General features: G+C 39.6%; 1 protein-coding gene across 2 annotated transcripts in view; it reads right to left on the bottom strand.

The window, feature by feature from the left end:
- Positions 1-18,281, bottom strand: part of LOC130100549 (transcription activator BRG1) — a 55,781-nt gene that overhangs the window by 14,715 nt on the left and 22,785 nt on the right. For both annotated transcript variants that reach the window (XM_056266027.1, XM_056266028.1), the window contains exons 12-23: positions 16,042-16,096; positions 15,843-15,961; positions 13,368-13,515; positions 12,731-12,894; positions 12,584-12,650; positions 11,686-11,796; positions 8,958-9,200; positions 4,307-4,420; positions 2,335-2,442; positions 2,151-2,237; positions 1,110-1,156; positions 861-1,027 (exon numbers count right to left, since the gene is read on the bottom strand). In XM_056266027.1, the coding sequence (XP_056122002.1) occupies positions 861-1,027; positions 1,110-1,156; positions 2,151-2,237; positions 2,335-2,442; positions 4,307-4,420; positions 8,958-9,200; positions 11,686-11,796; positions 12,584-12,650; positions 12,731-12,894; positions 13,368-13,515; positions 15,843-15,961; positions 16,042-16,096 (1,430 nt within the window). The remainder of the gene's footprint in view (positions 1-860; positions 1,028-1,109; positions 1,157-2,150; positions 2,238-2,334; positions 2,443-4,306; positions 4,421-8,957; positions 9,201-11,685; positions 11,797-12,583; positions 12,651-12,730; positions 12,895-13,367; positions 13,516-15,842; positions 15,962-16,041; positions 16,097-18,281) is intronic.

Raw genomic sequence — 18,281 nt, 5'->3', positions numbered from 1 at the left:
AGCAGTTGGACAGGTGTACCTAATAAAGTGGCCGGTGAGTGTATATCACACTGTGCAAGTGATTTTTGGATATTTTATTACAAAATTCTTACATACTGTACCTTTAAATTAAATTTTAGTAATCAAAAAGCTTGCCTAATTAATTGAAATCAATACAATTTCAACAGCGATTTATTAAACACTTGACAAAAATGACATTTTAGGGCCTTATGAACTACATTTTTACAGTTTTATTTTTCCCAAATTCCACGTTTTCTATGGAATGTTTTATTTGATGGCAGAAATATTGTTAAAATACTCCTTAAAAATTAAAGTTTTATAATCTTCTTCTTATTATTAGAGGTACATATACAGTCAGCAGTAATATACTTCTGTCACAATTTTTTCAAGCTAAACCGAACTTTTATTTTGGCGGGTTGTCGTTTCTGTGTGTGAAATGATGACCGTTTTTCTTAAATGAAGTGGTGAAATGCTGTTGAAGTGAGTCTCAGAGCAGCTCTGGAGATGAAGTTCGTGTGTTCATGTCCTCCGGCACACGCAGAAAACACGAGGAGGATCATATCTTCATGCTTAAAATGATTTTGGCAGATTAATATTTACAGACATTAAATTTACAGATTTGATTATGTTCATGACATTCTGAGTTGTATGGTAAATTAAATTCTTTATGACTGGATTCCACAATTCCATCCACGTTTTCCGCATCACGGAAATCATGTGATCTCCTGGAGTCCAAATGGCCCTTCAGCAGGTCAAAAACGAGGTACGGTTGGGTTCGTCCAGATCAGCATGAGCTTTAATAATAATAATCATGCTCTACAAACACCACAAACCAAAGAAAACGAGAAACACAGACTCACCATCCAGACGAAGATATTTAAAGCTGCGGTACGCAAAATAATCCTCCATTATGGTCATCAGTGACGTCATTTGGCAGAAGAGAAGCACTTTGTGATTGGACGCCCGTAACTTGGGCAAAATACGATCCAGCACCTCAAACTTCCCTGAGGCCCGGTACAGGTCAGCCCTGCAGGTCAGACGTTAAATAAAGGTCATTTAAAGGCTCAGGCCTGGCGACGTCTAACGTGTCACACTGTGTTTGCGCTCACCCTTGAACTATCCCGCCAGAGAAGCCCAGATGCTCCGAAAACGACTCCTGCAAAAGCAGCACATTCAGCACTGCAAGAAAAGCCTCACAAACCGGATGATCAACACACTGAGACAGACACATTACAGGCGACATATTGAGCATATAAATCTATTTGTGTCCCAGAATGAAATTTCAGCTCAAAATACCAGATCATTTATTATAGGATGTTAAAATGGACACTTTTTGGGTGTGAGCAGAAACGCATTAAAGGCGACATATTAGTCCCCTTTTCACAAGATGTAATATTAATCTATGGTGTCCCCAGAATGTGTGTGTGAAATTTCAGCTCAAAATACCAGATCATTTATTCTAGCTTGTTAAATTTGCCCCTTTTTGGGTGTGAGCAAAAAAACGCGCCGTTTTGTGTGTGTGTCCCTTTAAATGCAAATGAGCTTTAGCTCCGCCTCCGTTCAGAAGAGGGCGGAGCTTCAGAGACTCCGGCAATAACAACACAGGCTGATCTCACTGATCCAGAGTCAGGAGTAACAGCAGCGAGTGCAGCCTTACGGAGAGACTCAGGGAGAGCTTCACTTTTACACGTTTCTGAATGTTAGCGGAGACATTTCTGTAGTTGTTGTGGAGTTACACTGATCATCTCCTCATCATGTTGAACTCTTCCACAAGTGTCCACAGTTCCTGAGGTGTTTATAAGACAGCGCTGACATGTTCTGGTCAATAGTGTTCAGTGTCGTCTGTGCTCGACCACAGAACAGTTTCAGGCTTTGCTGGATCTTCTCCAGTGCGTTAGAACTGGTCTCTGTTGGCGCTCGCCGAACCCAATGTCGCTGGTGTGTGTGAACGTGCAGATTAAGGGCCGGGAATATTATAATAAGATCCTCTTCATACGGCAGAAGGAGCGAAATCTGATCGGCTTATTTTTTGGCATACTTACAGAGAAAGCCTCACCAGAACAAAGTTACTGGGTTTCACTTTTCACGTTTTCAGGGTTGGTAGACGCACCGATTATAGCACTTACACACGGGGAAAGTGTTTAACGCACCTCAATTTGCTGGAACATGTAGGGATGATTACAGATCTTCCTCAGCTGCATAATGGTGTTCATCAGAGTCTTAGTGCCGCCTTTACCCTGAAACACACACAATGTTCAACAACACACATCTGTCTGCAGGTGATTTCCAGCACTGAAGAGGTGAGGTGTTTCTGTTATACACACTCTTCCTCACCTTCTTGTCCTTCTCGGAGCCGTCGGTTAGCAGAACTCCTTTGGCCTGCATGTGTCGGTACAAAACCCTCTGGAGAGCCGACATGTCACACTTGATCACGTACTCCACCTGCACATGGACAGAAAACGCCACAAATGCTTGAGACTCGAGCTGTGTTTCCATCCAAAGCTGTGAATTTAACTTGTGCGTAAAATTGAAATATCGCATAAAACGTGCGAACAAAGCAGCGTTTCCATCCCATGTGTTCAAGAGAACGAAATCAGCACAACAAATTGGCGCAAATTATCATTAATAAAACTAAGTTTCTGCAATCTTTCTTTTTCTCCCTCCACCATAAACGAGTGTGTGTCGAGCGTCATCATAAGCGAGTGTGTGTCGAGCGTCATCATAAGCGAGTGTGTGTCGAGCGTCATCATAAGCGAGTGTGTGTCGAGCGTCATCATAAGCGAGTGTGTGTCGAGCGTCATCATAAGCGAGTGTGTGTCGAGCGTCATCATAAGCGAGTGTGTGTCGAGCGTCATCATAAGCGAGTGTGTGTCGAGCGTCATCATAAGCGAGTGTGTGTCGAGCGTCATCATAAGCGAGTGTGTGTCGAGCGTCATCATAAACGAGTGTGTGTCGAGCGTCATCATAAACGAGTGTGTGTCGAGCGTCATCATAAACGAGTGTGTGTCGAGCGTCATCATAAGCGAGTGTGTGTCGAGCGTCATCATAAGCGAGTGTGTGTCGAGCGTCATCATAAACGAGTGTGTGTCGAGCGTCATCATAAGCGAGTGTGTGTCGAGCGTCATCATAAGCGAGTGTGTGTCGAGCGTCATCATAAGCGAGTGTGTGTCGAGCGTCATCATAAGCGAGTGTGTGTCGAGCGTCATCATAAGCGAGTGTGTGTCGAGCGTCATCATAAGCGAGTGTGTGTCGAGCGTCATCATAAGCGAGTGTGTGTCGAGCGTCATCATAAACGAGTGTGTGTCGAGCGTCATCATAAGCGAGTGTGTGTCGAGCGTCATCATAAGCGAGTGTGTGTCGAGCGTCATCATAAGCGAGTGTGTGTCGAGCGTCATCATAAACGAGTGTGTGTCGAGCGTCATCATAAACGAGTGTGTGTCGAGCGTCATCATAAGCGAGTGTGTGTCGAGCGTCACCCCTAGAGTCGCTGTGGAGTACTTGTACTGTCGTGAATAGCACTCACGCAGAGATGGCTCGCACTCACGGCCGGATCCCCTCCCCCTGTACACCAGTACCTGTTCAGGAGGATGGACGCTGTAACGAGTGGAAATAAGGTGTGGCCCCTTTAAGAGCTGCGCGCGCCCAACACCACATGTATACGGCGCCGGGTTATTTCGGTTTGATGCTCATTTTATCAGATCTATTTTTTGCCGTAAAGCAATTCCTTACCTCGCGAGACCTGATATCACACGATACTTCCTAACACTGAGGCCGGCGGCCCAAAGTTGCAAGGGTGGTTTTGCGGCTCACAGGCACCAGGGGGGTGCGAGACGACCAGCATTCAACACGAAATCAGTAATATAAACATCACAATGACTCCAAAGCTGTTCGGTTAAGGTAAAAAAGTTACTTAGTTCACCTTTAAGTTACGAAAAATGTGTTATTTACATATAACTAAAATGGTTTTGGCAGTATATAATATAAAAGTAAATATGTTATATTATATAATATAAATGATATATAAATATATATAAAGTATATACATTCAAATATTTCTTAAATATATGCATGCATGCATGTGTGTGCATTTATATATACAAAATAATTATACACAGTACACACACACACACACATATATATTACGTAATTACAAACTTTATTTTGGATGCGAGCCCTAGTTTCCTTCCAGCATTTCTTTTATGCGATAACCCAATATTTTCATAAAATTCTGCAGATGGAAACATCTTGACACACACACACACACACACACACACTGACTGAAGTCTGCATCGCACGGCACTCTCACCTTCTCCGGCAGCTGCGCCTCGACTTCTTTCTTCAGTCTTCGCAGCAGGAACGGCCGGAGCACTTTATGCAGGCGCCGGATGATCAGGATCGTCTCCTCCTCGTTCAGGTCCACCTGACACACATCAGCCGACACTTCAGGTCTACGACTCTTCAAGTTTAATCAAATATTCATTTTTTGAAAGATGGGAATCATATTATTTTCCTTTATGACAGGGGTGGGGAACCTTTTTCCTATCAAGGGCCATTTACAATTTTTTAACATTCTTTAAGGGCCATTGTAATGAGGTTCATTGTTTGGAAGGAAGAAGAGAGGTTCGGCGTTACTGGGACTCGTACGTTTTATTCAGAGGTTTAGTGGTAAAAAAAGAGGTGGGTAAACTATCAATTCTGGTGGACCACGACATGGTCACCCGGTAAGGTGGGCCACTGCCTACCGGTGTATGTGTATCCTGATGACATTGCTATAGGCAGGGCTCGACATTAAGCCTTTCATACGCTTGTCAAAAAAGTTTCTCGTCCGATTTTTTATTTTTTTTATTTATTCTGAAACAATATTCTCATCAGTGTTCAATTAGCTTTGATATATAAATCGGCATATTGTAATATTTGCACCTTTAAAGGGCATCTCCTCCCCCAATATTATTAAATGTATGCTTCATCTTTCATTTTAAATTCCTAAATTTGATCAATAAATTTAATTATTTCGAATAATAAGACACTATAGGGCTGATCAAATTAAATCATTTACACTGAAAAATTACAATTGCATAAAATAATGTCATGAAATAGATTTAAATTTACAAATTAGAAACGTTGGAGAGAATGATCTACTTAAACATAACACAAACCGCCAGTAGGTGGCGGCAGGCGACCGTCTTAATGAGTGAATCATTGATTCATTCATGACTCAAACGATTTGTTCAAACGGCTGATTCATTCAAGATTGAGACAGATGTTTATGAATGGGTCATTGAATCTTTGACTCAATCGATTCGTTCAAAATGCTGAATCATTCAGTAATGAAAACAGGTTGAGTGTTCCTGTGAGATGCCCCGTGGTTCTGCTGTGATTTTTGTTTGGAACTATTTTCGCTGCTGAAACAGAACAAAAACAGCCAATATTGCATCTAAAATGTAAGTGACTTAATTTTAACTGTTTATTGAACTGTTGTTGGAAATTAATGTCACATTTTCAATCGTGATGGTGTTCAGGAAAAATAATTGAGGTTGCTTAACATATGTTAAAAATATAAAAACTCCACATTTAGATTTTTTATAGGCTGTGTAATGTTGTTAACTGAGTGTGTGTGTGCGCTTAGTGTAGATTTCTGCTCGAGAGGCTGCGCGAGCGTCAACAGCGCAACCACCGTCAGTAATAGTCAACAACACTGACAGTAATGCGCGCTGCATTACTGTCAGTGTTGTTGACTATTACTGACGGTGGTTGCGCTATATGAAGAGTTCGTCTAAGGTTTAACAACCTATGAAACTAACAATTAACAATATGAAACTAAAACGACATAAGCTTAATTTATAGCTATTTAGAGGTGGATAAAAGCACAAAAACCGGGAACCGGCAAACGTTTAAACCACTTTAATACATTAATACGCAAATGACAAAACGAAAGTAAAAGCAGTAGCTCCTCGTGGACGACGACCACACACACATAAAGTAAAGTCCATGCCTGGTCCTCCGCTGTCTTCGTTCCGATCCTTTTACGCGCCCCGAAGCTGATCAGTGAGAAACTTGAAACCGGTGCGGCGCGCGCGCCCCCGAAGCTCATCCGTGAGAAACTGAAACCGGTGCGCAGGTGACTCGCGCTACTGGCCTCGCCCTGCTTGCCGCTTTTGCCTATTTTGTGTTTTCTGTCACAGGAAAAGTAATGGCTGAGATTTTTGGTTCTGAAGTTCATTTTTTTTTTTTTTGGGAGGATTTGACTCGCGGGCCGCATCAAACTGTTTTGCGGGCCGGTTACGGCCCGGGGGCCGGACGTTCCCCACCCCTGCTTTATGACAACATTGTGCTACATTTAGGATGTGTTTACACCTGGTGTTAGGAAGCGTTGTGGTCTAAAACGCTTCGAGCTTGTCCACTTTCACCACTTCCAGAGGGAGTTTAAACGCATTAGACCGGATTGCTTTCGTAGTGTGAACACTCATGTGGACGAATGTGTTTGTACAGCCACTAAAGAACGACTACTGATCTAATGCTAACATTATGGGAAGAGCGCTAACCAGACGGGATTTAAACTGTCGGATCGAGACCCAAGTTTGGTTTGAAGATGAAAAACATACCAAGCACAATGTTCTCTCACTATTCCTGATTTCTAACACACACTCACAGCGTTCGGCGGGTCTTGTGTGTGTCGGAGCAGAAACTAAAGCTGATGCTCTGTGTGTTTTTCCGTCGTCTCCAGTCGTGTTCATATGTAAATTGCGTGAGCTTATTCGTCCATTAGATCGAAAGACACACATTTTCCCGCCCATAGACCCTCCCTTGAAGAAATCAGGACAGAAGTGTGTGAAAGTGGACGAAAGAGACGGATTAAAACACCAGGTGTAAACGGGAATGTGTCCCTCGTCTGCTTGTGAACCGATCCACCAAACGCATCTTAATACCAGCAGTGAACAGAGCCTTTAAATTCATTTCACAACTTTGCTTTGAATCATTCTGGAATAGATAGGTTAAAACTCAGATATGCTAATGGTCATTTGGTTTCCGACTCTAGCTGTAAGCGGTCGACCAATCACAGCAGACTAGGGCATCTGACCAATCAGAGCAGAGCAGCTCTCAGAGAGGCGGGGTTTAGAGAGACTAAGGGTGTATTCACACCAGGAAAGTCCGATAGTTCACTTGCTTTGATCCGGACCAAATAAATTTTTTTTTTTTTTTTTGGTACGGTTCGCTTTCACACTGTTCTTTTTGCAAGTGAACCAAAATTTGTCAACAAAACCACACGTGTGCTAAGGTCGTCCATTCATTGGACAAGGATTCTCAAGTAGGGAAATCAGGAAGTGCACAAAAGGCTCAGCATGGAGATATTTCGTACTGCAATATTTGTTATTTGACTAATTTTGTGTTATTCTGTACAAACGCAATATGAAGAAACTGCGCAGAAGACGGATAAGGTATAAAGTTTTCATTCATAGAGAGGGGCTATGTTCACACATTCAAATAATGAAATTCTTATTGTATATAGGCTACTGCTAACAAGTGCTGTCAATGTTAACGCTTGCGATTAATTTTGTCCAGTTTAATGCAGCATCATCCTTGTATTAACTGTCGTTACACACACGACGCGCAGAAAGACGCGCAACAGTATCGTGTGGCCCGACAGCGCGCCGGAATGGAAATCTCTTTCGCACTTGAAAAACAATAACACAAACCATTATGCCAAAATCTCCGACTACGGAAGCCTGTTAACTCAAAGGCGCAGTGCTTTCTTGCAATTGGGTCGGTTCATGTTCACACCGTAAACGAACCGTACCAGAGTTCGTTTGGAACCGTACCGAGACCACCTCTTCAGCTGGGTCTCGGTTCGGTTGTTTGGTCCGCACCCGAGTTCGATTGCTGTATTCACACCTGCCCAAAAGGTCCGCACCAAGGGGGGAAACGAACTAGAGTTCGATTCAATCGAACCAAACAAGGCAGGTGTGAATACACCCTGAATCTTCGATCGAAGCGTTTCAGACACTGAGAGAAAAGAGCTGATGCCGCAGTGGAGATTATGAGGAAACTAACGTGTTTTTAAGCTTTTTGGGTATGCATTTAAACCTATTTTAGGAAACTCCAAAACACAATTAGCGACCCTGGCGTCCTGGAACAAATCCTTCCCTTGTGGGTCAAAATGACCCGAAGCCCTAAAATTATACTTTTTTCTTTTTTCTTTTTTTGTCCAGAAAGCTTATTTTATTTCATTTTGATAATATTTTTTTTATTTTTTTGGAGATTTTCTTTTTTTTTATTTACCTTTTTTTTAATTTACCTTTTATTTTACTAGTAGCAATTCAGTTGTTGATATCAAGAATAGACATTTAGACTAGTGATAATTTAATTATTGATATTATTATAATTTAAAATTATTGATTAAATTACTAGATTTAATCAATAAATAATCAATAAATAGTAATTTAAGCACATTCAACTTAAATTCAAAATAATTCTCAATTTCATGCATAAATCTTTTAATTCAGCTCAAAATATCTTACATTGGGTGTCTTTGCCGACCTCTTGAGGAAAAATAATAATATAACATGACCACTAGATGGCCTTATAGCTCTATATGGAGCATGAGCTGTTCCGCTGGGTCCTAAAGTCAGTTTCTCTTCAGTATGCATTCAGATACACATGTAGACATTATACATTTTTAGCTTGAAATTTGAGCATTTTTAGGTTTTTCTATGTGTCCTGAAGCATTCCTCGCATTCCATTCATTCCTAAGGGGGTCAAATTGACCCGCGAGTGAAGGATGTGTCACTTTTTTAAATTTCAACCACAAAATACATTCCAAAATTTGTTTGTGTATTTGTGCGTGGTTTAAGTGCGACTAAAGTCACGAGGTCTCGGACCCCTCCAATGAACACAAAAAAAACAAAAAACAATCCGGGTCAAAAGGACCCGAGGGAAGGATGAGTGTAGTCTAAACAGACCTTCTCTCCGGTCATGGCGAAGGGAGCGTTGAACCACTGCTCAAACGTGCTGCAGCTCTTGAAGATGGTGGGCAGCAGGAAGTTGAGCAGCGCCCAGAGCTCGGGGAGCTTGTTCTGTAGCGGCGTCCCGGTCAGCAACACACGCCGCGGCGCCAGATAGTGTGTGTTCAACACCTGCGTCAGCTTACAGTGGTGGTTCTTCATGCGGTGACCTTCATCCACGATCATGTACTTCCAGCGAATCTGTATAGGGGAACGAAAGCGGCGACAGGATAGCTTAGCTTACAGAAATATAATATATAAAACTGACATTTGGACATTTGACTTACCAGTGACGTTATGTGTACCGCACACGTAGTGTATTTTTAGTGCATACCGAGTGTCAGGATCCCACAATTTACCCATTCTTCCAGCTGATGCTTCACGTCTTATTGCCTGTATACACTTATGTCTCCTTAAACGCTCAGTTTTTGGGGTCGACAGCTTATAAAAACTTATTGAAAACTTATCTGAAGTGTCACTAGTCTATGGCAAGCCGTTTTAACTTTTATTCATTTCCAGGATATGAATACTTGATATCAACAATTCAGTTTTCACTAGTTAAAATTATAATTATTGATATCAGGAATAATATTTCTACTAGTAACAATGGCAATTTTTGATATCAGGAATCACATTTTCACTAGTAACAATGCTAATTCTTGACATCAACATTTACATTTTCACTAGTTAAAATGATAATTCTTGATATCAACAATTGAATTGCAACTAGTAAAAACTATAATTCTTGATATCTGTAATTGTATTTTCACTAGTGAAATGTCACCATAGGCTGCCATCCAAAATCAATTATTGATATCAAGAATTTATTTCTTACTAGTTGAAATTCCAATTTCACATTTCACAAATACAATTCTTACTAGTAAAAACCTTTATTTCTGATATCAAGAATTCAATTGTCACTAGTTGAAATGTCTATTCTTGATATCAACAATTGAATTGCTACTAGTAACAATGTTCATTTTTGATATCAATAATTCAATTTTCACTAGTGACAATGTTAATTTCTGATATCATGAATGTGATTGTTACTAGTAAGAAAGCCATTTTAGATATCTGAAATAATATTGATATCAGAAATACATTTTCAGATATCAAAAATGAAAAATTTTCCTAGTAGCAATTCAGTTGTTGATATCAAGAATAGACATTTAGACTAGTGATAATTTAATTATTGATATCAGGAATTCGCATTTTTACTAGTAACAATGTAATTATTGATATCAAAAATTATATTTCTACTAGTAAGAAATCAATTCTTGATATCAACAATTGATTTTGAATGGCAGCCTATGGTGACATTTCACTAGTGAAAATACAATTGTTGATATCAAGAATTGAATTGTTGATATCAAAAATGTAATTGTTGATATCAACAATTCATATCCTGGAAATAAATAAAAGTTAAAACGGCTTGCCATAACTAGTCTCCCCCTGTGAGGACCTCCTTCCCTTCTCCGCTGTACAGATAAAACGCTGTTAAAATGATTGCAGTTCGCCTGCGCACATATATATTCAAACATGCATATTTATAGACTAAACACGTAATACGCATGTGCACGCCGTCAGCGTTTTCACAGATTCACGTTTTTGAAGTTTACACGGAGATGACGACGTTTTTCAAAATTATGCAGCGCTTGCACCTTGGAAACTATTTCAAGGTTTGTGTTCTCGATCCCCAAACACTGTTGTGTGAATGAGCGTCCGGAGCGCATTAGGGTTTTCTGTCGTGTTAGCGGCCCCTAAGTTAATCACTAATGATCTTTGCAACGGAAGTGAATCAATCAAAACTAACTTTAGCTGGACAATAACTTTATTCTAGAGCTGCTGTAAAATCTAAACAATCTCTGTTACTGTAATCTCCTGTTATCACTGCAAAAAATGCTTTTCTTACTTAGTATTTTTGTCGTTTCCAGTCTTTTCTGTAAGCCGCTATGTGACAGGGTGTACAGCAAACAAGCTAAAAAAACCTGAACTAAGTCAAGTCACCTTCATTTATACAGCGCCTTTAACAATACGGACTGTTTCAAAGCAGCTTTACTGCAAAAAATGCTTTTCTTACTTTGTATTTTTGTCTTGTTTCCAGTCCAAATATCCAAAAATTCTTAAATCAAGATGCATTTAATAAAGTAGTAAAATGCCATAAAATATTATTTCTTGTTTTCTGGGGAAGTGTATAAAAATTAAGTGAGTTGTTGCTTAAAACAAGCAAAATGATCTGCCAATGGGATAAAAAAAGATTTTTTTGTTTCTGTTTGAATTAAGATTGTTTTCTTACCCCATTGGCAGATAATTTTGGTCTTTTTAAGCAACAACTCACTTAATTTTTATACACTTCCCCAGAAAACAAGAAATAATATTTTAAGGGCATTTTACTACTTTATTAAATGCATCTTGATTTAAGAATTTTTAGATATTTGGACTGGAAACAAGACAAAAATACTAAGTAAAAAAAGCATTTTTTGCAGTTAAGTTGCTTTGAAACAGTCCGTATTGTTAAAGGCGCTTTATAAATGAAGGTGACTTGACTTAGTTCTGGTTTTTTTAGCTTGTTTGCTGTACACACCGTCACATAGCGGCTTTCAGACATTGTTTTGTTTTTTGTTACAAGTCAGAAATGACAAGGAGGCAGCTTCGCACACACACACACACACCCCGCGGGCCTTACCTTGGCCAGCACCTGCTTGTCTTTGATGATGTATTCGTAAGTAGTGAGCAGCACGTTGAACTTGCCGCTGCGTAGCTGTGGTACGAAGGCTCTTCTAGCAGCGGGAGATCCCTGAACACACATCACATGATCACAAGCCAATCAACGAGCCACGAGACACTCATCAGTGTTCGGGAGGAAACGACATCAGAGGAGGTGCCCGCTTCATAAAGTGTCAACTACATTGAAGCCGCGTAGTCACCATGTAATCAAAATGTATTATTCTTATTTTTTATGGAATATTGCAGTGTTTATTATAATTGATTTATCGGTGCACATTGTTATTTTTTCCTCATAATGAATGAGAATAACTTCCTCTTGCGGCTCATTCTCTTCTCTGATGACAAGGGCGGGGCTATAACCTGTCACTCACATGAGATCAGCCAATAGCAAACCACAAACATCCAATCAATTCCCCACAGACACACTCAAGCCCCACCCACATTTGTTCTTGTTCCTGAAGCGTTTCACTCGATATACGACACAATAGAGGAGGAAACACTACTGTGACTTCACTTTCATGACGACTTTAAAGTAATCATGAAACTGACTAGTTACTTCCTTAATACTGTAGATTATATAGTGACTCTATTGTCTTCACAAATTAAATTAGTCTCATATTTGATGAAGTTTGCATCATTGATCATTATTTTCCTTTTATTAATGTGTGAAACCACTTTGAAACTCTATTTAATCAAGCGCTATTTAAATTAATGTGACTTGACGAGGTAGAGCAGAAGTGAAACGCAGCCAAGTAGAGAAAGTAGAGTTTAGTTACTCCCCAACACTGATTCATATTTACTGGACATCTGTCATCCATCAGCGTTCATCACAAATGTTCTTGGAAAGAGTCGCTTACCTTGTACGAGACTTTGACGACAGACGGCGCCCATTTATCAAACTCATAGACCCAGTTGGACAGAGTTCTGCCAGAGAAACACAGTGTTGATGAAAACAGACAGTGTGTGCTGTGAGATATGTGTGTGAGAAGTGAAGAGCGACTGACGAGAGCGGCACGATGATGAGGTAGGGTCCGTTCAGGCGCTTGTTCTCCATCAGGTATGTGATGAGCGCGATGGTTTGGATGGTTTTGCCCAAACCCATCTCATCCGCCAGGATCCCGTTCAGATTATTGTTATACAGAGACACCAGCCACTCCAAACCCTTGATCTGCACACACACAGTCAAAGCAGCAATATTAATCTTGTGTGTGTGACTGTGTGTGTGTGTGTGACTGTGAGTGTGTGTGTGTGTGTGTGTGAGTGAGTGAATGTGTGTGTGTGAGTGTGTGTGTGTGATGGGAGGTTTAGGGTTAGTGTAAGGGGACAGAATATACAGTTTGTACAGTATAAAAACCATTGTACAGTTGTATGTGTTTGTGTGTGAATCTATCGATCGGCTGCTCTATGATATCGGCCACTGAAACATCTAGATCAGATGACCACTAATACTGAAAGTGTTGATGTTGAATGTCTGGTAAAGTGTTGATGTTGAATGTCTGGTAAAGTGTTGATGTTGAATGTCTGGTAAAGTGTTGATGTTGAATGTCTGGTAAAGTGTTGATGTTGAATGTCTGGTAAAGTGTTGATGTTGAATGTCTGGTAAAGTGTTGATGTTGAATGTCTGGTAAAGTGCTGAATGACCTGGTATTGCTTGAGTTGACCGTTGATCAGCAGAGACGACTGTTTGTCCACACGCTCGGTAACAGCGTGAGCCACGGCGTAATACGACTGTAACCCGCGCGCGAACGCAGCGCTACCGTACTCATCATCCACGTCCTGTTTAGCATGTCTGCAAACACACACACACAGGTTGAAATAGCAGCATTGAGATCTTATAAATGGCCTGTAAACACTGAAGATCACTGTAACTAGTAATGCACATACACTCACCGGCCACTTTATTAGGTACACCTGTCCAACTGCTCGTTAACACTTAATTTCTAAGCAGCCAATCACATGGCGGCAACTCAGTGCATTTAGGCATGTAGACATGGTCAAGACAATCTCCTGCAGTTCAAACCGAGCATCAGTATGGGGAAGAAAGTTGATTTGAGTGACTTTGAACGTGGCATGATTGTTGGTGCCAGAAGGGCTGGTCTGAGTATTTCAGAAACTGCTAATCTACTGGGATTTTCACGCACAACCATCTCTAGGGTTTACAGAGAATGGTCCGAAAAAGAAAAAACATCCAGTGAGCGGCAGTTCTGTGGGCGGAAATGCCTTGTTGATGCCAGAGGTCAGAGGAGAATGGCCAGACTGGTTCGAGCTGATAGAAGGGCAACAGTGACTGAAATAACCACTCGTTACAACCGAGGTATGCAGCAAAGCATTTGTGAAGCCACAACACACACAACCTTGAGGCGGATGGGCTACAACAGCAGAAGACTCCACCGGGTACCACTCATCTCCACTACAAATAGGAAAAAGAGGCTACAATTTGCAAGAGCTCACCAAAATTGAACAGTTGAAGACTGGAAAAATGTTGCCTGGTCTGATGAGTCTCGATTTCTGTTGAGACATTCAGATGTTAGAGTCAGAATTTGGCGTAAACAGAATGAGAACATGGAACCATCATGCCTTGTTACCACTGTGCAGGCTGGTGGTGGTGGTGTAATGGTGTGGGGGGATGTTTTCCTGGCACACTTTAGGCCCCTTAGTGCCAATTGGGCATCGTTTAAATGCCACGGCCTACCTGAGCATTGTTTCTGACCATGTCCATCCCTTTATGGCCACCATGTACCCATCCTCTGATGGCTACTTCCACCATGTCACAAAGCTCTAATCATTTCAAATTGGTTTCTTGAACATGACAATGAGTTCACTGTACTAAAATGGCCTCCACAGTCACCAGATCTCAACCCAATAGAGCATCTTTGGGATGTGGTGGAACGGGAGATTCGCATCATGGATGTGCAGCCGACAAATCTGCGGCAACTGTGTGATGCCATCATGTCAATATGGACCAAACTCCCTGAGGAATGCTTCCAGCACCTTGTTGAATCTATGCCACGAAGAATTGAGGCAGTTCTGAAGGCAAAAGGGGGTCCAACCCGTTACTAGCATGGGGTACCTAATAAAGTGGCCGGTGAGTGTATATTTTGGCCAATACCGATAACCGATATTTCTTTAAATTTGGGAGCCGATAACCAATACATTGCCCGATAAATCAAAATTTTGATGTAAATTTTTTTGAGCCTTACAAAAACAAAAGGTTTAGTTTTTTTAAAACCTCAACTGGATACAACAAAGAAACTGCAAAGAAACCCCATCTAGATCTTTAATTCCCTAAAGTCACTTACTAAAAGAAGCCTACTTTATATCAGTTAAAGACTCCTTAACTTTTAAAATTAATTTTACATCCCTATGGCAAATTGCAATTCTGATGTCTTTTTTCACTGTGAAATCCGATATTGTACATAAACTCTTCTAAAGCACGCATAATTTGCTGTTGCGGAGAGCACCAATCAAAAGCCTCCATTTGAAGTGGTTGAACAGGAGGAAATAATCCACAATTGATCAGCTTTAAAATATCACCCTAATTTTCTCATCTGAACCGATAACGATAACATTAAAATTATCGGCAGATACAAATAACTCTTTATATTTGGAGGCCGATAACCGATATATTGTTCGATAAATCTAAATCTTGATATACATTTTTCTGAGCCTGATTACAAAAACAAAAGGGAAACAAATAAAATGAAAAACTGCTTTTAGAAAACTGCAGAAAACAAATAAATTTCAATTTATCAGCTTTAATACATCAACCTAATTTTCTCATTGGACCGATAACGATAACATTAAATATGAACATTTATCAGCTGATACCGATTAACCGATAATTCTTTATATTTTGGAAGCCGATAACCGATATAATGGGCGATAAATAATCAGCTAATTTATCAGCTTTAATATATCGATTTTAACAAAAGTTAAATAAATACAGTGGAAAACTGCTTTTATTTTAAAACTACAATTCATCAGATAATTTATCATAATGATAATATAATGATAATGATAATATAAAACAAATGTTAATCGGCCGATACCGATATGGCGGTGGATATATCCTAACAGTTACGCCTCAGCTGCGTGAGAAGTGAGTGTTTGTCGTACTCTATGATGTGACGCACGTCGACCTCGGACACGTCCTCGCTGTCGGGGTCGGGGATCTTCTTCTTCTCCTCTCCTGGAGTCTGAGAGGGCAGAAGCTGGGGAGGTTCCTCTTCCTCTTCCTGACAGGGAGAACATATTTAACACATCTTGTGCTGTCAGGTTAATCAAACTTGTACCGTCAGAAAGTAGCTGAAGGCACCTCGTCCTCCTCCGACCCAGAATCCTCGCTGTCCGAGCGCGGCGCGACCTCGTATCTGAAGAGAGAGAGAGAGAGAGAGAGAGAGAGAGAGAGAGAGAGAGAGAGAGAGAGAGAGAGAGAGAGAGAGAGAGAGAGAGAGAGAGAGAGAGAGAGAGAGAGAGAGAGAGAGAGAGAGAGAGAGAGAGAGAGAGAGAGAGCGTTAGTGGAGACGATTCATCCGGTCAGTCGGAAGATGTACCACTCTACAAAGTTTGGGATCGGTAAGATTTTTTTATGTTTTTTAAAAGAAGTCTCTTCTGCTCACCAAGGCTGCATTTATTTGATTAAAAATACAGTAAAAACAGTAATATTGTGAAATATTATTACAATTTAAAACAGCTGTTTTCTATTTTGATATATTTTAAACTGTAATTTATTCCTGTGATCACACCTGAATTTTCAGCATCATTACTCCAGTCTTCAGTGTCACATGATCCTTCAGAAATCACTCTAATATGATGATTTGATGCTAAAAAAACATTCATTATTATTATCAATGTTGTGTACAATTTGATGGATAAAAAGCTCAAAAGAACAGCATTTATCTGAAATATAAAGCTTTTGTAACATTAAACACTACCGTTCAAAAGTTTGGGGTTTCAGTAAAAAATATTATTGGATTTTTGGGGGGAAATAAATAAAATAAATCAATACTTTTATTCATCAATGATGAATTAAATTGATCAAACGTTACAGTAAAGACTTTTATAAAATAAATGCTGTTCTTTTGAACTTTCTATTCATCAAAGAATCCTGAAATAAAATTGTACACAACTGTTTTCAACATTGATAATAATAATTAATGTTTTTTTTTAGCATCAACTCATCATATTAGAGTGATTTCTGAAGGATCATGTGACACTGAAGACTGGAGTAATGATGCTGAAAATTCAGCTTTAATCACAGGAACAAATTACATTTTAAAATATAGAAAACTGTTGTAATAAATTGTCATAATATTTAACAATATTACTGTATTTTTCTATTTTTAATCAAATAAATGCAGCCTTGGTGAGCAGAAGAGACTTCTTTTAAAAACATTAAAAATCTTACCGATCCCGAACCTTTGAAGTAGGGCTGGGCGATATGGCTGAAAACTGTATCACGATATCAGTGTTTCATATCGGTCGATATCGATAATTATTGATTTTTTTATGACCCATTTAAAATAAGGACCAGGAGAAAAAATATATTACATTTAAACATTTTTATTTTAAACTTAACCTTCCTCTGATTACAATCCCAAGACAGAAATGTCAACACAACCATGGAAAACTCAAATAATTAAAATGTAAACATAAGTCTAAATTCACAATCAGACCTGCAAACTCCTCAGAGTAAAAAAGGTGACAGTGGCGCGGCGGGACGTGGGAGGTGGGGGTTTGTGATCGTACGTGCCCCCTGCTTGATTTTTTTTTTTAGACATCACGGTTCGGTACGATTTCGGTACAATGGAGTGAAAAGCAAAACAGAAATATAGAAGGCATTTTTATAAATGTCTTAAGCCTTGTATTTTTTAAATAAGTTTTATTAATAAAGGCATAGAACCAGTTTATTTATAGTGCACTGATAATAGTTTTATATAATTGGTTTATTAATTAAACTAATAAAAAGATAGATATGAGATATGTTTGGTAATTGTACCTGAATGAATTTAAAATTAATTTGCTATATTTCAGATCAATATATTTGTTTTCCTTAATTTTAATTAACCCTAACTTTATTCTCATCAGAATTATAAATAATTGATTTCCGTTTAAAATAATACTACCAACAAATTTAATTTTCTTTTTTAATCAATGTGTAACTTAAAAATAAACAGATTAGTGCTCTGTTTTGAGGGCAAGAAATGAAAACCAATGCGAAATGATGAATGTTCAAAAGATGGAACACACAGACTGTTTTACAAAGGGGTTGGATAAATATGTTTTGCTTTTAAAACGGTGTGTACAGTTGTAGGCTACAGTTTGACAAGAAATACAGTGTGACAAAAGGACAATGTTGTGTTTTATTGCGAGTATAGGCCTACACAAATATTGTAAACACTTTGCAGACTGACTGATGTCCTGTATTAACAAAATGACGGAGTATGTTTTTATGTCTCCACTGTTCGATCGCGCCCGCGTGTCTCTCTCTCTCGTGCCTCTCTCTCTCGCGCGCGCGGACACACACACACTCCAGCATTGCAATCTTGACATCGC

This window comes from Rhinichthys klamathensis, unplaced genomic scaffold (genome assembly GCF_029890125.1).
Source record: "Rhinichthys klamathensis goyatoka isolate OS25496 unplaced genomic scaffold, OSU_Roscu_1.1 h1tg000244l_1, whole genome shotgun sequence".
Taxonomy (NCBI): Eukaryota; Metazoa; Chordata; class Actinopteri; order Cypriniformes; family Leuciscidae; genus Rhinichthys; species Rhinichthys klamathensis.
This window is presented reverse-complemented; position numbering and strand designations above follow the sequence as displayed.